We start from the raw sequence: 22,931 nt of genomic DNA on the forward strand, positions 1-22,931 counted from the left end.
ACTGTCCTCGTTTGGACTACTATAGTTTAGATTACCTGCCCTTTAGTGATAAAGCCCTTCGGTGTGCTCTATGCCTTCTGCCTTTCTTATTAAATTCAGCTGTATAATTAGTCTTACATATTTATTTCTTCAGCTACAACACCAGCATTTTTTTTTCAGCAATCCTCATGAAACAGTGAACATCTACTGGTTGTTTGCTTATATTGTAAAACTAAATGTTTAAAAATGAAACATAATTCAGATTTTACACACATCTAAGAGTTTATTTTTATTGTTTTAGAATATACTTAGGATGGACAAAAAACAGTGTTACCAAATTAAACATTACATTCTGGAATTGCATTACATTCTACAGTCCTGTGTTAAGGTGCTTTCAGAAGCTTAGGTTGCACATTTTACAAGTTGTGCTGTATACTATGGTGTTTTCGAAAAGGTACTGTAGTGGCGGTGTGTATTATACAAGGAATACATGTTATATGCAAATGCAAATGAACATCCAGGAGTGTCTACACAAAAACCTATACAAACTTTAAATCACAATATACCCCAAATCTGAAATCCAGAATCAAAATTGCTGTTCAGTCCACCAACATGTGATGACTGAAATGTTATTACCTAATAGGGCTGCTACGATTAAATCGAAAATAATCACATTTTTGTAACGCGCATTGTTAATAACATTATTTAAGTTTATCAACGAAAATCCACCGAACGCCCTGTCTTGCTATTTACAGTATTTCTGCCAGACAAGCAGTGGGCGTGCTGTTCTTTTCCTGCTCGTGTTAACTAGCATCTGATTTGCTGGTCCCATCCTACCAGCGAATCTGACAGCCCTGGCTATTACCTAACAGATCCTATTCAAAACATGGATGTTCCAGGTGGCATTTAGTACGGGACAAATCAGTAATCTGCGGATTAAACAGGAGTGCATGTTTAACATAATAATGCACAGAATATAACACTACTACAATAGAGCTTTAACTAGGATAGGCTGCCCACCAACTAAATGCGCCCTGCAATACCTTGTGAGTGGTCGTAGTTGTGAAAATGAATACAGTATTACAATATGTTTTAACAGAAAATAAAACAATGTCATACATTTTACTTCCTTAGTGTTTTGTAATTAGTGGGCTGTTACAGCGTGAATCTATAATTTAGGATTTAATTGAAAACTGAAATCCCTGACTGATTATTAGAGAAATGTAATTGTCTACGACTATCTCACTGATTATGTTGGTATTTCAATCATTTTGACAGTTGTTTTTAGTAAACTAGGGGTAGGCAATTCCGATCATGGAGGTCTTTTCCACACAGGTTTAATAGATACTTTTATTAAATAATTATAGAATAAATTGGAACCTGGAGTGAAGAGGCCAAAACTGCCACCCAAAACCAGTTTACTCAAACAAACCGTTGGTATTATGCATTATTTAAGCCTATTTTTTTAGGAAATAATTTATAACTTCAAAGACTTAATTATAAATTAAATTAAAATGGTCATAGACCTTATTTGCAAATCGTATTATCAACAGTAATCCTTCAAGAGAGACTACATAACAACATTCATTAAATAATATGACCCTAAATCAAGCAAGCTAACATTTCAGAAATGGAAGTACAGTGCACCCTTGTTATACCACACTATACGGGACAGGTACCAAACTGGTGCTAAGGTACCAGTGAATTGAGGGACATTACAATTAACTACAAAAACTGCAGGTTGGCAATCAAAACATTACATTTTTCAGTACAACAATGACAATAGTGTGCTTGCACAGTAAACATATTTCATACTGTAGGGGGACTGCTGGAGGGCTGTTAATTCTGTATTTGCTGTAAATATTTTCTGGGGTGATGAACAGGATGCACAGTGAAGAGCGAGCTGAGAACCCTAATAGCATCCTCTTTCCTCTTGTAAGCTGTTGCTACATTCTAAGGTTTCATTGGCCTAGTACTCTTTCATATCTGCTAAGTGGCATTTTAAAACCAGCAACATCTTCCTTTTCCATTTTTTCTCTTACATTAAATGTAATAATATAGTTACAAAAAATAATCTATTTTACAATCACAAAAACACAGTGATGTAACAATTTACTGCAGCAGTGCATTGTATGATGCTAAAATTGCACCTTGTTCATTTATTGCATCATTTTGTGTTGTATCCTGAAAAACAAAAAAATACAATGAGGTATGAATTCACATATTCACATCAATATCACACTCACTGAAAAAAAACAAGCAAAACTAGACAAAAGACAGAGAAGTGTGATATATCTGGTACGGGATTGAAATATCTTGATTTCAGTAATCACATCCTTTTTTTTTTAATCAGAAGTTAAACTCATCCCTGTGGCTTCAATATAATTATCTGCCTCATATGCTTAAAACTTCTCTAAACTTTCAACAAAAAATGTTAACATGCATTTTACCAACACCATCTGTAACCATATCTATATCTTTAAATAAGTCAGCTAACAGTACAAAGTAGTCACCCACTGGTTTCTGCAATAGTGCAATGCATAATGTTTGAATCAAGGGAACTGAAACTTATCAATAAGAGAAGATAGTTATATCTTCTTTAAAAACATTTTGAGAAACTTACTAGGCTACCACTTTTTTTCCTGTAGAAAACATTAAGTGCCATTAATTTTCTTTTGAAATATAATAGGTCTCTCTTTTTCAGTGTGGTCCATGCACTGACATTCAGACTTCCATTTTGTCTGTACAGTGTTCTGTCTAAGATCTGTAGGACTTAAGTATTCTCAATTAGCATCTCACCACATAGTCCTCTATGTAGAACCCATGTCTCAAGTTTAAGTGTCCAATGAAGTTCCTGCTTTGATAAGACGGATCTCCATGAGGCATGGATGCACAGATGGGACACACCTTCCAAAGGAAATACAGCAAAATCACATTTGTGGGCAACTAACTGGACTGGATATTAATTACATAATAAGAAGAAGCTTCAAATTTACCACACGCCTGTTGTCAAACCCATGATTTTCGTTACAATGATTCAAGAGGTCAAGATCATCGAGTCCTGTCTCCTGACAGTAAGGACATTGAAAGGTCATCACTGATAGCCTGAAACTGAATACATTTGTATGCAATGTTAGAGCTTTCATTAAAACAATGGGACTTAAAATAAATAAAAAAACAGTGGGTAGACCTACACACTTGTAAATTAAATCACTTGTAAATTACATTACAGTACCTCACCTCTTTTAGGGGGAAAGAAACAAAAAAAGCAAGCCAGTGGATTTAAAACAATAACATACAAAATAAATGATGATGGCAAAATATTTCTTGTTAACCTTTTAACAAATTGAAACTATACTTCTGCAAGAAAGAAATTAAAACTACAGTATATTGTTTCAAGAAAGAGACTAAAACCCAGCACCTGTTTTAAAGTACATACATAGGAGAAGTGGAGTAGTAAATTAAATAGTGTGTATTTTACTACCATGTATTTTGCTGGCATTCTTTGAAAGTGATGTTTAGATAAGATCAGTTAAATAAAGGAATTTGGACTTTACAACAACAACTTCAACTTACACAGCCGCATTACCCAAGGTGCTTTTTTTATGTTATTCACACTGCTTATGGTCTATGTAGTTTGTTTATAGTATGAGTTTAGTTTTTCAAGCCATTTTCCTTCTTAGGTCAGATCAAGTCACGTAAGCAAAGTAAAACAAAACACCTGGGACCCAAACTCACTCTAAAAACCTATCCACATCCTGCGATTTCAGTTGTAATTTAAGTTCCTGAAACTGCAGGATGATTCACTGTTCATATCAAACTGTTATTACTCACAATAGCATTAAGATTGAAGTCTTTGAAAGGGTGAGAAAAAAAAGAAATTAGCCATGGGAGATTGAGTCTGTCTCATGTTAGAAGACACTTCAAATTGCATGACACCTCCAACAGCACTGAATGCATCTAGAACAGAAAATATGCCTTGTTACATGGAGGTCTCAAATCTAAGTGTAGATCAGGCCTAATACAGCTGAGATATGACCAAGATCATAATCCAAGATGGTCTAGTGATAGCTGGGTAGGAGAGCCAATATTATCACTGAATGGCTATAAAAACAAATTTAAATGGTACTAACTCATGTATGTTCTGTGTATTCACTGCAGAGACATGGCTTGTAAGATGGGATCTCATTTGGCTGAAAGGCACCTAGGAAAAAGAGAACATTATTCCTTTCTCTTATTTTAATGGGTTGTAGCTATTCAATTCTCTGTGTTTATTTTACTGATTAAATCTGCTGGAATTGTGTCAAAATCAAGGGGAAGGTGCTTCATAAGCATGTGTTTATTTATATATACAAAACATATATACTGTACGTTTTGTGGTGGTTATTAGCATAAAAATGGACTTGACTGAGATGAACAAACACACAAAATGGGTTCGTTTTTTGAGAATGTGGGTGGTATTTATATACAACTAATTGTATACATTGGAGGAGTGGAGTAGTACATTAAATAGTGTGTATTTTACAGAAATGAAGAAGTTAAAAAAGCAATACAAATACTTTTCAGCAGATGGCGCAAGTGTTTAAAAAACACTTGCTTATCGTTCGCTCTTTTCACTGTGATCCAGTATTCCAAAATATACAGTATATTATCGCAAAAATATACATTATCTTGTCAAATTATTATTATTATTATTATTATTATTATTATTATTATTATTATTACTTGCTCCCATTAGACAGGGACTTTCTAATGATTTTTTTATTTTAATTTTATAAAACCATAATAATATCCCGCCAACACTGAACACAGCATTTCTTTGCTTTTCTGATCATTAAACATGTATGGGATGACTTTACAATGTTATTTTCTGTTTCCCTTGAGGGCTATCCATACAACCACATTTGTGTTTTTACTTTTTTCAGTTGGACTACTCAAACTACTTGTATTACAGTAGAGATCTGAAGTCTGCATACCACAGAACGACATTCCATACAGGTGCCACGTCTGCCTTCCATCTGCTTGATGACATCAGTGGCTGGTGTCATTTGCCCAATATTTGGATTCCTGCAGGCGGGGCAGTGTTTTTGTACTTTCAGTGATTCTGTGAGACAACAATGGCAGAACCTACAGAACAAAATACCAAAGAGAGATATTTGTTCCAATTACTTCAGTCACTCTAGTGTGATTATAAAATGAACCTCCTTGTCATAATCTACACCCCCAAACCAAACCAAAAAAAAAACTGTTCCATTAGCCACTGCAGTATCAACGATTATTAGAATCATTAGAATCATATTTAATTATACAATTAAACCTCATAGTGGGACACTGCAGCTTTAACATAACTGTTACTAATTTTTAATTCCTAATACCACTCTATTAATCCGGAAAGTTTTCCTGAAGGGTAGACTACTCCATTTTCAGCTTTCTGTAAATATGTATATATATATATTGTAACAAGTGAAATAAGCAGAGACCTGCTACTTACACATGTTGGCAAGGTAAACACACAGGTTCAACAAAGACATCTTTACAAACAGGGCATTCAAATTCAGCTGGTGTGTTGCCGTCTGTAGTGCCAGTGTCCATAGTCCTGTCTCTTGTTCAACTGTGCCTGACACTTCACGCTGGCTTCAGTTTAATAAGCATTGACTTCCTTATGACTGTATCTATTTTTAAAAAGAAAGTCCCTGGCACATTACTTGCAATTTGACAGATGTTGTTTCAGGTCATGGTTTGGTCTTTGACATGGTAGTCTGATAATATGTAATATCTTTGTGTATCAGTTTTTACAAACATGACTGTGAAGGTGTATTTTTTTAAATGATCCTATTTGGTCAAATGATGGCTTATTCCTTTATTCATGTTTTTACCACACCTGCTGGCCTGTGCTTTTTGGAAAATATATATTTAATACCTTTAAGGGAAGTTTTAGGTAATGGTTAGGTCTATTAGAAAATAGAATGGTGCACTTTAGTGTTTGAATGTAGACGTGAATGAAATTATATTAGCTATCAGATTGAGAAGGTACTTTTTTCTGATCAGAGGGCTTGTTAGGAAATCAGTCCTGACTTATTTACTCAGCAAGCTTGACAGACTCAGAAAATAATTAGCTAACCTGGACTCCAATAGCAAGTAAAATATTCTACAGAAGCTAATGAAATGTACAGTAGATACAGTACATACCGGTACAGGTTTAAAGAGCTGAGGTCATGCTGAGATCATTTTAAAAAACACTGTGTTTTCTGAAGGAAACTGAAATTGAAAGTGAAAAATAATTCCCTGTCACACACACACAGCTAGTCCTGTCATTATATGCCTCGTAAAACTTTTCACATGTTGTTCATTCAGCAGAAGAGTATTGTAGTTAGTTAATCCATAAGATCAAACACTCAAACATAACATGTTCAGTTGTATTGAAAATAAAGTTAGTTATAAAATAAAACAAACATGTCAACAAGTCCTTTGTCAATGTCTGTAGCTTTATGAATATTATAAATTGTATTATTTTTATTAATTCTGTCTCATCTTTACCAAATAAAAACATAACACTGTATGCGTCAGTGAGAGAAGAAAGCTTGTCCATGCAGTTATCATAAAATGTGTATTTTAGAAAATGAACACACCAAAGAAATATGTTTTGATTACTTTTATTCAACAATTGTGCTGCACAAATACAGATTTACACATTATTGTAAACATTGAATATTATTAATAGATAATGACGCAATGTTTTTTTTTTTGTCCTATTCTGTTCCCAAACAGTATGTCTTATGCAGTATGAGCTTTCAGAAATTATCAGAAATATATTTTTATATATTTAAAGAAATATATTTTAAAAAAAGATTTAATAAAACTGTTGCTATTGTTTATATCTGCATTAAAAATACATGACGTATCATTTCTTTAAAACTACAATAAAAAACACCTACACATGCCTTTTTTAAATATGTTTTTACACTTCACTTCTTGTTTTATGTTTTCATTACAAATTGTTTTGTTTCAATATTATGATTTAATATAAATAGAATATTATAATTTTGTTCTATACCATATCACAAAGCAGGTGGTGTCCACAGAGTTGAAAGGTTCTGTATCACACAAGGAAGCAAAGACACATGACAAAGAAATATAATCCTGCATCTAAGATAGAAGTCTTAGATGCAGGACAGAAATTATTTCAATAATTCCATCTCAATATAACTGAGAAACATTAATAATGATGGCAAATATACAGAGGTATAAGAGTGTGAGAAATAGGACAAATGGGAAAATGGCAGTTGTAGCTTCTCTGACTGGCCAAATAATGCGTGTGACCTGCAAGACCACAACGTGGAGCCCCTGATAACATTGTTAAAGTGAAAACAGTCAATGTCATGCCCCTTGCAAAGTTAGTGAGCTACTGCTATTTTCTCATTATTTTGGTGAAAAGTTGCACACTACTACCAGTGTATTTATAAGGGTTCTGATTTGCAGTTTATTTTTATTTGCATTTTGCTTTTGAGTTTTAAAATCTGGTTGAATCCAGAGCAGCGGTGGACGGACTACCGATCCTGGAGAACAGAGACCAGCCCTGCTTCTTATCCACTCTGAATGTGCTCAGTGTCTGGCCAGTAGGGTTCGTTGTTGCATGATGAGGAGAAGCAATCCCTGCCGGTTTCCCATCTCCCACCCCAGGAGTGTCAGAGCCTATGTGACGCCCTCCTCGGGGTCCCCAGCAAAGTTCGGCCTCTTTGCACAGCCCAGACGCAAACTGTCGGAGTCCAAGCTGTGTGACTCATCGTGTGCGCCCAGCAGCACTTTAACTGGATGAGCCACTCGGGACCCACTTTGGAGAATATCAATTGGGCTTTATTGGGTTTAACCCTAAAATCAGAACTCCTCAGTTATATAGGTCCAATGATCTCATGACACATCAAGTAACCACAATTTGAGTAAGATGCAGATAAGGTGATTTTCACATTTTTACTTTTACTCCAATGTATTATAAAAAAAATATATATATATATATATATATATATACAGTATATATATAGATATTTTTTACTGTATCATGTTACTAATGATTGTACTTAATGGCTTCTTAATCAAGCGGTTCCAGGTGAATTTAACCTATGGAGGTTAACATTTCCAGTGTTGTACTTCAGCGTGTTATCCAGGAAAAGCTGGCATTCCATGACAAGTGAATAGCAGATTGCAGCTGCACATCTTCATCTTGACGAATGTCCTAAAATGTGAAAACATTAACCTCCTGGTAATTCAATAATCAGCTGATGTGTGAGAATATCATTAAAACTGTTTTCAACCCCAGGCGAGGCCATGCTTCAGTTCTAAGGATTTCTATGTTTCAATAACATCTGCCTTTACTGGTTTATTTTTTGAGGCAATAATATATGCTAAATAAAGTCGCCATGTGCACTGCAGTTTTATACTTTTTTAATCAAATAGTAAAGTGCAGTTGTCTCGATAGTCCATAATCAAAGGTAGGCTCAAAATTCTGCCAGTTTAGAAGGTCTTTTACTGAAGAACAAGAAATTGGATTTTTGAGTTCAAAGTATCCCTGGGCCATTCCTCATAATTAAGGGGAAAGGCATATAAATACATTTGTATAATTGATATGGTAAGAGGTAAAAAAATAAATAAATAAATAAATAAATAAAGTGTCAGAAAACTTAATTTTTACTGCAAGTTTTAAATAATCCTACAGCTATAAAGTCCCTGTCTCATATGGTGTCTGATATGAAGCTTTGACACTGTGACACTCATGAAACAAAATCCAAAAAATGGCACATGATAGTTTTATAGAATACAAAACTTGCATATTATTATAAAAGTGCAAGAGCCTTCTGAAATGCATTATTGTTTTAACTGTACTGGGCACTGATAATCCTAGATTCAACAAACAATCAGTTCAAAGTGTACCTGTGTATGTGTGATGAAAAGCTGTCTTATTTTACATCACCACAGCCTTAATAATGAATCTTTAATCTAAAGAGCCAATCTAAAAAGACAAGTTTAAAATTACAATATTTACTCACCATATAATGACCATAGCTGATTCTGTGCCTTTGGTGTAAATGGCTCATGAAATTTCTGCTGAAGTAACTTGGATTTCCATAGGGCATTGCAACGCAGATAGGACAGACCTAATGCATAATAATCTTGTCAACATGTGTGAGTATTAAGCTTTTGTAAAACAATTTTAACTACTACTATGCAAATCAGCTAGTTCATGTTAGTTGATATTGTTTTTCTCTTGCAGAAATAAAAGTTGGGGAAACTTTCAACCTTATTTAAAATCAGGGCCAATGATTGTACAACACTGTACATATATAGAAAATCACATATGAATTCCTAACTTACCACATGTGTAAGGTCTCCACAGTGATTGTAGTTGCAATGCCGCACCAACGCCATATCAGTAAATCCACTCTGATGGCAGTAGGGACACATAAATGTGATCTCTAGGCTATAATGGGATGTCAGAAAAAATAATTAGATCTAGTGCTTCAATCGGTTATTATGCTGCTATAGATACAGCCATTTTATAGTCATTCAAATAACATGTCTTTATAGACAATAACATATTTCTAAAGAAAAATAAAAAAGGGGAGATTTTTAAAATGCATATTAATTTTGGAAGATTTTACCAATTTCTGGGAAAACACTGCCCCTGTTCATAAGCTTTTTTATTATTATTATTATTATTATTATTATTATTATTATTATTATTATTATTATTATTATTATTATTATTTTTTAGCAGACACCCTTATCCAGGGTGACTTACAGTCGTAAACAAAAATACATTTCAATCATTCCTACCTTCCATTTTCTGGGGCCTGAGGTTGGGCACTGTTTCCACTTTGAAACCTAAATTTAAACAAACATACTTTTTCATCATCATTTCTAAAAACAAATACAAAGTACTTTTCGTATTAGTTGCATTTGTGCACTTATTAAACCGAGCTATAGTCAAACTTGCAGCACACAAGCACTGACCAACTAGATGCAATGCCGACAACCCCACTTTTTATTTTGGACAAATTGGTTATTTTTAATAATTGGTATTTGGCACACCACAAAAACACAATGACCACAGTATAGAACAGAACTAAAAGACACATCGTTATTAATAACATGTTGCAGTACTGTATGTTGTAAACAGAGATGCAATACCCAGGATAGATATAGTCCTTGAAGAGCTGTTCAGGTGTTGAACTGCTTTTTAAAATGACTGTCAGATTAAACAATCTGTTTCATTAATTTACCTCGTCTTCTCAGTTAACACTGGAATCTTATTGGTAGAATTTTCCTGAGGTGTTTGACCTTCAAACTACTGTCACTCTAACTTACCCATCTGCGGCTGTGGCCTGTGTTATCCCTGCATATATTGCCTGTGCTCTGGGCACCACAGGAGTTGATGGAGGGGTGCCATATTCTTCTTTGTACAGTGTGCAGTATTTATAGTGAGATCTCATTTTACTGAAGAAAATCTGTGGATAAGATAGCAAGTTAATCATTACACCCTGAAACACTTGCCCAATAAATTAAAGGTCTCCCTTGGAAAGCATTTACTATGTGTGACAGATTTTTAAAACCACCTGAAACCAGAATGCCGTTTTGGAATAGGTAACATGATTTGAATATTCCAGCTTAGTCCATATTGTTCAGGGTTTTCCAGGTACTGGTACTTATAACATTCTAGTTAGTGGCAATTCCCTTTCTGAAAGTGATAGTATTTGGTTTACTTGTACAATGTAAATGTAGTGTTGGCTTAGAGCACTCTTGTCAAGCCATATAGCTGGAAATCACGTTTTAGGGTAAACTGCCATCATGAACTGGTTTCAGAGGTAATCATACCTACTTTTCATGATTTCTGTGGTATCCTTAAAGTTTAAATATTTACTGGTATCTAAAATATTTAAGCAATGTGACATGGAGATGCAACATGTCGAACTTGCAACAGCATCGAACTTGCAACAGCAATTCCATCTCTTATCACATATTATTATTATTATTATTATTTATTTCTTAGCAGATGCCCTTATCCAGGGTGACTTAAAATTGTTACAAGATATCACATTATTTTTGACATACAATTACATTATTTTTTACACATTATTTTTATACAGTGGGTAGGTTTCCATATTGTTTTATAGAGGACTATTAAAAAAAAAAAAAAAATATTGAATGCTAATCATATACTGGAATTTCAAAAGTGTTTACCAGAAACCACATGCAGATGTGTCAGCATAAAGATATTGAAAAATCCCCTAGACAGGTAAGGGGATTTCATAAATGTTTTTGTTTGTTTGTGGAGCTGACATTGAGACAAAGTGAAACAAACTCTTTAAGAAATCATAGAACTAGGTCACAACTTAGCCAAGTTGGCTTTGACTAACCCTTGAGCTATTGAAATACAAATTCTATTTTTCTAGTTTAATAATTCAACAAAACAATAAAACAATAAGTTATGCAAGAAATGATTACTTTTCAATGTAAAGCTTGTTGTGTTTCTTGAAATATGACATTTTTAGGACTTTGAGTGTGTGGGCTATAGCAACACTTGTAGTGCATACATAGTTAACTTCTATTTGTGCCCATATTCTCCTTATACACAGACATTCAACATCCTATTACCCAATAACAGATATTTGTCTCCACTTCAAATACTGTACATGCAAATTATTTGAATGTGCAATCTGAACCAATGCAAAGCTTTTTTTCTGCAAAGACTGGCACCACATTTAGTTTGAATAGTTGTGTGTATGTAAGTGGTAATTAAACAAGAAACACATTTAGAGTTACCACAGTGCTGCATGCCCTGCATTTCCCTTGTTTTTCCTTCATTTGACGATGTATATCAGTGGCTCTTCTCTCATTTTCTCTCACTGGTCCTCGGCACATTGGGCATTGTGGCCCTTGAGTCCTTACTGCAGCCACAAAACAGTTTTTACAAAACCTGTGTAGTGAATAATACTTTAAATTACATGTTCCATTATGATACATGATGTTCCATTCATGATACATGAACTCTGAAGGTTATTTCTTTTTAGAGAAGTGTGATACACTTCCAACTTGTGCAGTGCCAAAGTGAAACTAAAATCTGAGCTGCTGTGTGGTTGCAAAAACAACCCTGTACCAGTATGTATAACTCAGCAGCAAACTATTTTAAAATCAGATGGTGTGTGAATGTGAGTGTGTGTCTGTGTCTGTGTGACTCAACTGAAAACTGTATTTTTATCAGAAATATATTTAATATATTTACAATATATGTTTTAATATAGTATTTGTACAACAAACATTGAGATATCTAGCATCAAATAACTTTTTAATATTCTGTGGTCCTGAGTGAATATTTTTCTTATCGTATGGTTTTCAGGCCACCAAAGGAATTGAAGTAAATCTAATTTCTCTATGCAAGTTTAGCACTGTACCTCCTGTACTGATTTACTTATTGATTTATTTACCAGACTGTGACAGGGAGAGCCCTGTCGCTAATTCTTGTGCAAATGTGTGCAGCTGGGACGTGGAACATTAGACACGTTGCTAGGCAACCATTTGAGCAGTTCAGCTCTCCCGTCGCTGAGCTGATCGGACTGACTGCGTGGAGCTCGAAAAGCATCTTTGCCACAGCTCGAGGCGACTGCACCACCCTGACTACACAGACAGGTGCTGTGTTTACATCGAGGAGGGGAGCGTCTGCTTCATGGAGAGAACTCCTACATTAAACCCTTCCGCTCTGACACTGTGCTCGTGAAGGCATTGCCAGCTGAGGCCATTTGAGAAGGCTGTTTGAAGAGGCCTGGAGTTACCTTGAAAACGGTGGGACTCTGGGAGGCCAGAAGTAGGTCGGTTTAGGGGATGTTGATCCCAAAAGGTATAGAGAGGGTTTGCATAGTGTAGTCGGTTCCTGGAGCGCAACGTTCCTTTAGCGGGATCAGCGCTCGCCTTATGTGGCAAACTTTTATTTTTAATTTAGTTTAGTTTTGTTTTCTTTATTAAATGTGACCCTAGGGCTACCATTGCTGGTAATTAAATCTGTGTGCCTGTGCCATGTGTCAACACCCAATGCTCTGTGTCTGCCTCAGTATTATTCCTTGACGACTCACACACGTAATAACCCTCCCCCAGCCCTCCCCCCCCGTTACACAGACTTAACTAATTTAGCGTCTGTTTTATTACAACACCGTTGTTTTATCCAAAATAATTAAAAAATTTAAACAAACTCCAATTACTTACACATGTTTGCAGGTTTGTGTTCGAATAGGTGTTTTGAAGACCTCTTGACAGATGGGACAGTCAAAAGCCTCTGGGGAGTTCAGCTCTTCCAGGGATTCATCATCTTCCCTGTTAATGGAAACAGGGCCTTCTATGGGATCCATCACAATGTCAACTGGATCTCGGCTGAAATGAGAACCCATCCTTTAAACCACTGAAGCTACTGTATGAGTGTCAGCAGTGCAGCAGTGTGGAAAACCCCCTCCTTGTGAGCAATTTGTACCAGCAAATGGGAATTTTATTATCCTGGCAGTGCTTTCATTTTTAGGCCGGTTAAATATTAACAAACAAATATTGTATACATGCTTTACATTAAATTCTTACCACACACCCCCACAACCACACTCACATAATTCTAACATTACACTGCAAAATGTTACAGTACTATAATTACAGTACGTCAGGTAAAAGAACAGTGCCAACTAGGGCCTGAAAAACCACCTGTAAAATACGTTGAAAGCCATAAGGATTTTTTTTAGTGTGGATTACATTATTTCTAAACCCATATTTTCTCATTTTAAGCTTTTCATGTGAGAAAAAAAAAATGTATGGTCTTAAATGACAATGCAGTGGTGATGTGCTAATGGAAAAAAAAAAAAAAACATTTGTATAATATGTGACATTTTGGCATACTGCACCAATACCAAAGGTATTGAAATGGTATAAACTAATCTGCACAACATATTGCAGTATCATGCACACAGCCAACTGTTGTCTCAGTGTACTATGTATCAGGTTTATTCCAAACCATTCAAATGTTGCATTATTGGTAATGCTGTTTTATACTGTACTCTGCTAAGGTTCTACTAGGGTTTTTAAGATGATCCGCTGGTAATATAATGGTGTCAAAATGGTATTATTCTAACTTTTCTGTAAGAGGTTCCCAGTGAATATACTTTATTTATTTTAAATACTGCAAACTGGATATATGTTTATGTCATTTGAGAGTGCTTGAGTGGAAATGTGGAAATACAATATTCAAAGAATTTGACTTCTACCTCTGTTCTCTCTGCTGGTGAGTTATTTTATTTATTTATTTTTTTGTATTACTTAGAATTTGTAGTATTACTTGATATCAACATAAAGGATATTTCATGGAGTACTATAGTTATTCCACAAAGAGAATAACCAAATAACCATCAAGCTTCCGAAGGGATGACATACCCACAACACTTCATGAACATTTATGGAGTATTCTGTAACATGTACAATGTATGGTTTAAACCTAAATGACCAGCTGAGTTCCCTAAAAATCAAACTCTGCATCTGCTTGGTAAAACAGTGTGGAACAGTGAGATTTTCCCAGTCATTCTGTTGTGCTGAATAAAGTTATGTAACTGTATAACTTCCACCACTTTTGCTTTATTTATTTATACAGAAGGATTGTAATGTAGCATAATAACGATGAGCCTAAAATACAATTTGTAGGCAATAATGTGTCTAATATTTGAAAAATATTGTAAAGGTAACTCTGAGTCTTGTTTTGTGTAACTATATTGTTAGGGCACCTAAACAAATGATAATTAAGGCTTTATTATCAGTGTTTTCAATATCTTAACTGTGGTTTCATGACTTCCCTTACCACCAGCAGAAGCGTTTCTTGTAAATGTGTAAAATAAATATACACTTTGAACACCCTTGTAAGAACAAATTAAATAATAAGAATCATTTGGGACTTTCCAATGTCATCAACTGTAAATAAAGTATTTATTAAGGTTGACCCTTATTCCACCACAAACAAGGAGGTTTCCATTGCAAAACATTGGCAACCAAGATATACCAAAAAAAAACAAAAAAAAAAAAAACCTCTCAAGTGTAACCAGCACTGGCCATACTATGGTATGAATCAGTAGTTAATACAATAAGGACTGATGTAAGGATATGTGGAAAGTGATTTGCGGCTGCAAAACACCCATATTGCTGCAAAAATCAACGTTTTGCACACGCAAACCGTGTTTAGCAGCCGTAAAGTTTAGCGGCCACTAAAAATGCAGCATATGTAAAGAATGGTTTTCACCTGGCGTTGTGCACCCGCTATCAAATTATGCCTTTGCCATCATTAAACAATTTCAATGATATTGAAATGTATTCAAATGAATTAAAGAGCATGGAATTGGGCAGGGATCTGGAAAACTAAGTGGGTGCAAACATTATAATGAGAGATAAGGATTTTGCCTTGCACTTGGGCAATTGCTGACCATTGTGGTAGGAAATACACAAAACACAGGAGTTGCAGTGAAACGCCGTAGTGTACATTTATTATATAAAAAAATTAATAAACAAACAAAAACCTACTCCAACAAGGAGTGCTAACTAACCACAAGTCCCTATCTAGGTCAGGACAGCTAAGCTGTTTCCCTGTATAGAAAATAATTGGTAACTTTACAAACAGCACAACTAATCCACACAGTGACAGTGCATTTTGAATACTCACAGTAATCTTTCATAAACACCATATGTCTCAATCTACAATGGTCTCCCCCTTGAACTGGATTCGAGGCTGGCTTTATACAGCCAGGACCCCGCCCTAACAAGACACACCTGTATCCTCTTACACAATTAACTTCGGCCATTGTGACTATGACTTTCTGGGAAATGTAGTCTTTTAGTCGGCAGCCATTTTACTCCACTACCCACAGTACCCAGTATACAGACAGTTATTTATTGTGGAAACAGGATTGTTTTCATTCTGTTACTTATGTATGCATTGTTACACACTTTACCATACACCCCACGAACCACTCTGTCACACCCTCCAAAAACTTTGCACCTCTTACAAGGTGCAAAGCATTTTAGAAGCGAGTAATTAAGAGCTGTATAAAACCACACACCTTCAGAGACTTGTCATTGGCCTCAGGATGGCTGCTGTGGTACACTTCCTCATGCGGCACTTGATGCCACTTTGTTTAGGATGTCGGAGGATGCGGTGGTAAGGCGTTATCGTCTCACTCCACAGGTCATCCTAGAGCTAATCGCTGAATTTCACCTTTTCATCACCTGGTTGACTGTCCTCCTGGTAACACCGACAGCATTGACGTTCTCCACTATAGAGGACCATATGGCCTCTGGTAGCATAACTAATGTTGGCTGAGGCTTTTCCAAATAGCTCAATTTCATGCTGAGTAACCTCAGCCGTAAGGACTCTCAGTTCCTTCTCAGAAAAAGTTTATTTTCTTTACTGTGTGCCCTGAGGACTTTGTTGCCTTTCCACTGACATATTTTTTAGTTTGGTTTGATTTTCGTGCTCCACAAATCTCATACAGCGCCTACTGCTCTCTGTATATCTAACTCACCTCACCTCTGGACTGTAAGTGCCGGCCGCTAAATAGCCCGATGCACAGGCGGTGCTCATTGCGACCCTCGTTATCATGATTGCAGCTCGTTATTTGTGCATGTTGAGTAATTTGCTCTTAAGCTTAAATTATCTGCAGTGCAAAAGCAATTTGAATTTTGCAATCGCAATTGCACTACGCCTATCCTTACATCAGCCCCTAAATACATTAAAAGAGGGCCAGGTGGTGCAGACTGCTAATTCACCAGACCTCTAGAGATGCCAAACTTGTCATGAGCACTAAATACACTAAAAAGCTCAAGCAATCATTTTTAAAGTAGAAAGAAAGAAGGCATCTAATATCAGCATCTTAATTTCACCAAAATAAGCTCATACTTGTAGATATTGTAAACATGTTTGTGTTTCATGTCATTTTAAAATTCCCTTTAGCCTCTTATGTAAAAATAAACAAAACAAAACAAAAAAAACATCATATATTTGCAGATATGAAAACAATGTGTACTTAAAAAAATATAAGACTGTATTACAAACAAATAAATTGCACCCAGGGGTTCTGGAAAAGCTTGAGTGGTTTGTGAAATGTCACAGTACACTGAGATGCAATTTATATGTGTGTAATTTAGCAGCTTATTTATTATATTATAGTAGTCTCTGCATATAGGAACACCTCTTAAGAGAACACTTTGGCTTAGGGAACAACCTTGTGGTGAAACAGAATTTTCCCCATTGTGCCTAACGGAAAAGGAACTTCACTTAAATGAACAGCATTTTTGGCACTGATAGTGATTCATTGCTAACTAATTAAAAACTAATACAGTACTGTTTTGCAACCTGATAACTCATCATCATCAAGCTCAAGTTAGAATGGTTTTTAATCTTTTCAAAACTGACTTGTCATCGCGAGAGTAATCTAGAGCTGCTGTTGCATTTTTTAACGTGCGTAGGCTGGTGCTCTGTTAATAACTATTGTGTTCAAATTATTTCTCGTATTCATAATTACTGTTTGAGCCGCTGCTGCATTGTTACCGTATGTAGGGGTGCTTTGTTAATTTAGCTGGTCAGTTAGTTATTTATTATAATTTATTAACATACGCTTGCCTATTCCTTTTCTCTTACTTATTTTGTTCATTTCAGATATTGACTCAGGTGCGTCATGACATAAGCAATACATACATTTGTATTGATTCGTTTTGTGATTGGCCTTGTCATGGTCAACTCTGTCTTAGAGAACGTTTCGCCTAAGAGAATAGTTTGCTTGCTTCCCAAAGAGTATTCTCTTAGCCAGAGACTACTGTATATGGGTTTTATTTCACTATATTTAGACAGAGAATGTTGTGCAATTACTTTTTGACATCAAAACCATGCAATTAATTAAGCTAAATACTGTTGCTACCAAGCTTCATGACAATTGGATAAGCATTTCTACAGATATATGCAAAAATGTAACTGTTACAGACAGACAGACAGATAGACCGATAGACAGACTCATCCATATATCCTCAGAATCTGACATTCTCAATAACTGATGCTACATAACGTTTATACCAAATTTCATTCTCTAGATATATGCAAAAATATGTGAAGTGTGACACACGTATGAACTGCCGCTAGACTACTTCCAGGGGATTTCATTCTGGCGGTGGATAATAATAAACTCCGATAATAATAGAATACCGGACACGACCAATGATCTTGTGTTCACTCTCCTCTCCCCTGGTTCATGGTGCAGTTTACTGCGTTTTGTTAAAATAAAAATACAGAATACAGTGTGATTCCCTTCTGTGCTGATATTTAATTTGAGTAGTTCTCAGGAAATGCCCCCATGCATCACAACTCTAGAACTTTACTTTTTGGCAATACCAGACTGGTCATTTAAATTTCGGACGGTATATAGTACAAAATAAAAGCCCTGATCGAATTGTAGCTATCTACAAAAAGCCTAAAAACTTTGACTACAGCACAAATGAGCACCGAAAAAAAGATGCCCCATTTATATATACGACTTTTGGTGACTACTGTAATAAGTCTGAGCCCAAGGTACTAATTGGAGTGTACATGCATGGAAGTTATTATTCAGTAATAACATATGGTAACTGGAGCAATGATATCTGGAGCAATGAAATCTGTTAAGGAGAACTTCACAGTTCAAAACAAATTGCACACATTACGATTATGTAGTGTGGACAGGGCCTAACTCTTTACCTCTTTTGAACTGTGAAATAGTCAATTAAAGAGTAGTTAGTTCTTTAGTACATTTAAATAACCCCACTCAGCTGCCGTGAAGCGTGCTGTTCAGCCTTTTATATACCAACCTGCTCTCCAATCAGCAACAAGGTGATACAGTTATTAACCAATATAACGTATGTATTCACAATATTGGTGAGTGCTGTGTTAAATGACTGAAACCTAATACTCAGGGCCAGGTGTTATCAAAACCCTGGACTGGGACTGTTTGGTGCTAGAATATACGTTATAATGGTCTTAAACTACCACTTGAACTTCCCCACTCTCTCTGAATTGTGTACTGCGTATAGCCACTGAAATATATGCAAAGCACATGCAACTCCTAGAAAACAAACTACACAATTTAACTAGATTTATACAGTATTATCGACTGCAGAAGAATGACAATGTATTAGAGTTCCATACCTGGGAAGATGAAAACACCAGAAGTCTCCAAGTAATCTTATTTCAGGGATTGTCTGGGAATTTGTTTGAGATAGCAAAATCCCCTTTCCAACTGCTATGCTCTGCTCAACAAACTTGCAAAGGTTTAGTTTTGTTTTCACTTTCTGTGTTGTTATACAGGAAGTAATCTCCCTGAATATGATACATCTTTGTTTTATTTGTTCCATGACTCAAAAGGTAACAGAGTGTGTTTATCAACTGTCTACGGTCTTATAAAAAGCACCAAAAGTGTTTGTTTCTCCATGTTTTGCTCCTCTTTACTAAGCACTCTGTGTCCTCCACTTACCCAGAGAAAGCTATATAAAGCCTGGCTCACCTACATTACCCTATTGAAGCTAGGTACTGCATACTTGGAGAACACAGCACCCAAACGCTCCCATATAACCATTTTATAGGGATGTGTACAATTAGCTGAAAACATAAAAGGTGTTAGCATGGAAATGTGGTTAAGAACAAAGATTGTAAAAGGTTATTGTATTAATACAATGCGTGTATTGCAAAGAAAAAGCACTAAAGTATATTATTAGTATTATCAGTTTATTTGGCAGATGACTTTATCCAAGGCGACTTACAGTATTTACAGGGCAATACAAGATTACATTGCAATAACAATATTTAAATATAATGTAGTTTACAGTAAGTGCAAATACTACTAGAATATAATATGAGATAACAATTATTGTGAGATGTTTTTCCCCTGGGAATAATACTTTAAACAATTGTTCTGTACCAAAAAAACATAACAATACAAATGCAGTTTCCAGTTGTCATGAACTACATTATATCTGTCTGTTAAATATTTAAACATAATACCTGATAACTGTGAGGAAGCTTAGTGTGGAATTATGATGCAAGTGTGTAATACCAACAGTGCACACATACAGTAGAAATCTGCCTTTTATAATGCTTAAATAATCTTTCTTTCACAGCATACGCTGCTATTCTCATGCTTAATCAATGTGCACTTGGTTTGAAGTTCTTTAATAGCTATTTTACTTGATACTACATATTTTGTATAAAGATTTTGGTTTTTACACGTTTCCCCTATACAAATTGCCATGATATTCTAGCTGGTGCAGCTGCAGTATTTTTGCATCGGTCAGCTGTATGGAGAGAGATACAGTCAGGCCCCACCCTGTGGAATACATTCAAACCATGAAAACAGGATAATAGCACCCTCTGCTGTTTAAAGTCTCTAGTCCTACGTAGTAAAAAAAAAAAAAAAAAACCAGTACATTTCAACATTAATTAAGAAGACTCAAAGCTACAGTACAAAACGGTATCTCTCAAACATGAACTGCCAATGAATTGATTACATCACATACCTAAATTGAGATTTTGACCAGAACGTCAGTGACGTTAATGAACAATTACAACTTACAAACAAAACTACCATGCACCAAGGTTACTTTGCAACTTAATTGCTTTAGTGAGATACCCTGTGCCCTAATACAATGTTGGGGCGTGTATTATATTTCAGTTTGATGAAATTTGGAGCCCCAGCTCACATGGCAGTGTCTACTCTAGCCTGAATCAAGGACCCCAGACTAATATCCAATTTAAACCAATTTATATTTCTCCTTCTCGCATTCTATCTTTCCCCTGCAATGGAGTTACAAATCTTTTTTTTTAAATGCAGTATTTATTATTGAAGAATGCAATTTTAATGGGTTTGTTGTTCAATGGCAAATGCATTCTGCTTTTGTTTAAGATCTACACTATTCCCTGTGTGCCCTGTTTACTCTAATTATATTCTGGCTTCACTCACAGCTAAAGTGTCCTCTTACGTTAACCCTACAATAATCTTTACAATTATCAGTATGAAACAGAAGTAAGTTAAATAAACAAGGCACAAACAAACAGAAAACAGACAATGTAATTTCATTACACTGTGTTGCCATCGCATGGTAAATCCATCATCTAATTTTCATAATACGCCACAGTATTAAAAAGTGAAATCACATGTTTTTAAATTATAGGTACAAACGTGTCAAAGTAGTTTCCATTTAAATGGGGGAGGGGGATTCCAAACATTTGCAAGAGCCTTGCACAGTACTAATATATACAACACATAAACAAACTTATCACAGCTGTGTGCTGTTTGCGTTGAAAGGTTGTGTAGGGTCCAGTCGTGTCACATGACAGCGGCGGTGCTACACCGGAAAGAACTCGATCAGCAGGCAACTCCAGGATTCAACATGGCTTCCCTCGGCTGTCAGTAGACGCGAGTTGTTTTCAACTCAGGAGCTTCAAGTTTACCACTTAACAGAGATCCGATAATTGTTCTTCTTTAGAGATTGAACCGCAGAGCGCGTTATCCGCAATGGCCCAGTGTCTCCAATCTGTGCAGGAGTTTATCCAGGACTCCTTTGTCCCGATGGTGGCCGTCTTGTGCAGCGAAGATGCAGAGCAAGTGACTCGTAAAAACAACCTGAATTTCTCTGAGCTGGTCAGGCCTTTCTGCCGGCTCACCTCGGAAGGTTTGTATTTTTCATTTTTCAACTTGTCAACTACAAATTGTTTCGATGTCTGGCAACAGTACGAGGAATTTTCTCTTTCGACTGTTGACACAGACCATCGTCAAATGACAGGAAGGATATGTGATAAAATTGTATGGATTCTACTTGTGAACAGACTAGGCCATCTTCCGTTTCAGATCGTGCCACCTCAGAAGGATCATTAATATTTGAACAGCGTACCTATGCTATCATTATGACAGACCAGATATACAATTGCAGTCCAGTGATACATGATGATGTGCTGTGTCCGTAGTGGAACAGGCCCAACACTCAGGAACTAGACAAGCTCGTATAGTTGCACTTGCATACAGTACAGTCCTACTATAAACAGATTTGGTTCTATTTGCAGCTACAGTGAATTTCCTCTTTGCTTGTCTCCAATGTAATAGAAAATCCTTATTATGAAAACATATCTTTTTATATTGAAGAACAAAAATGTGACGTTATGTAGACAGTACTACTTCACAATACAAACCAGCCCTACCGGAACCGAAGATTCATAATTTACAATTGCAACTATTAGATAACTATTGGAGTATTAGTTATTTTGTGCTGATTTACACTAATCAAATAAGTATGTTGGAGACAAGTTACAAGACACAATAAAAAAGCAACTACAATTACGGTAGTTATCAATTAGTCCTAACCATGTTTCTTCACAACTGTATTCTGGTATTAAACTCACTCTGCAGTGCACATAGTCTCTGTTAGTACTTGCAGCTGTCGGAGATTATGTAAGATGTAGGAGTTAAGTAAGCAATAAATACATGATATACCGTATGCTGTATAGTATGCTATGGATAACAAAAACATCCTACTATTTATAGTCTCCATATTTTTGTTGTTCATGTTTTTGCTATAACCTGGGTATCAAAAACTTGTCTGGACCACATTCTGGGGAGTTGTTTGCTTTGTTTGTCCTTGCTAATACATGAACCATGTGTATTATCATGCTAAATAGGAGCTGTATAAGGGTTTACCATTTTAACCAATTTGGGGAGCTGCTTTCCAACCAAAAATAAATGAAAGTCACTCACATTAGATATAAAGAAGCCCTGTTAAAAACCCCACTGGGAATGTCTGTTCTTGGCGTACAGAGATATACTGTAGTGGAGGTGGCAGTCTTTCTGTCTTTACGTCTATCACACATTTTATTTGTAATCTAG

General features: G+C 35.8%; 3 protein-coding genes across 4 annotated transcripts in view; 1 reads left to right on the forward strand and 2 right to left on the reverse strand.

Moving 5' to 3' along the window:
• Positions 1-254: 254 nt before the first annotated feature.
• On the reverse strand, positions 255-5,608 carry LOC117435616 (E3 ubiquitin-protein ligase RNF114-like). Its single transcript, XM_034058939.3, has 6 exons — positions 5,471-5,608; positions 4,956-5,106; positions 4,113-4,183; positions 2,976-3,090; positions 2,779-2,886; positions 255-2,163 (listed from the first exon to the last, which is right to left on the reverse strand). Exons 1-6 carry the CDS (start codon positions 5,569-5,571, stop codon positions 2,092-2,094), a joined length of 618 nt encoding a protein of 205 aa, XP_033914830.1. The 5' UTR covers positions 5,572-5,608; the 3' UTR covers positions 255-2,091.
• A 1,008-nt stretch (positions 5,609-6,616) lies between these two features.
• Positions 6,617-19,316, reverse strand: LOC117435775 (E3 ubiquitin-protein ligase RNF138-like). The gene is made up of 8 exons (XM_034059195.3): positions 19,208-19,316; positions 13,228-13,392; positions 11,794-11,947; positions 10,339-10,478; positions 9,808-9,855; positions 9,346-9,451; positions 9,021-9,128; positions 6,617-8,209 (listed from the first exon to the last, which is right to left on the reverse strand). Exons 2-8 carry the CDS (start codon positions 13,368-13,370, stop codon positions 8,126-8,128), a joined length of 783 nt encoding a protein of 260 aa, XP_033915086.1. The 5' UTR covers positions 13,371-13,392; positions 19,208-19,316; the 3' UTR covers positions 6,617-8,125.
• Positions 19,317-21,341: 2,025 nt separating this feature from the next.
• LOC117394661 (trafficking protein particle complex subunit 8) overlaps positions 21,342-22,931 on the forward strand; it is an 80,785-nt gene continuing 79,195 nt past the window's right edge. For both annotated transcript variants that reach the window (XM_033993055.3, XM_033993056.3), the window contains exon 1: positions 21,342-21,726. In XM_033993055.3, the coding sequence (XP_033848946.2) occupies positions 21,570-21,726 (157 nt within the window). In that variant the 5' untranslated portion in view covers positions 21,342-21,569. The remainder of the gene's footprint in view (positions 21,727-22,931) is intronic.

The sequence above is a fragment of the Acipenser ruthenus genome, chromosome 3, assembly GCF_902713425.1.
Source record: "Acipenser ruthenus chromosome 3, fAciRut3.2 maternal haplotype, whole genome shotgun sequence".
NCBI lineage: Eukaryota > Metazoa > Chordata > Actinopteri > Acipenseriformes > Acipenseridae > Acipenser > Acipenser ruthenus.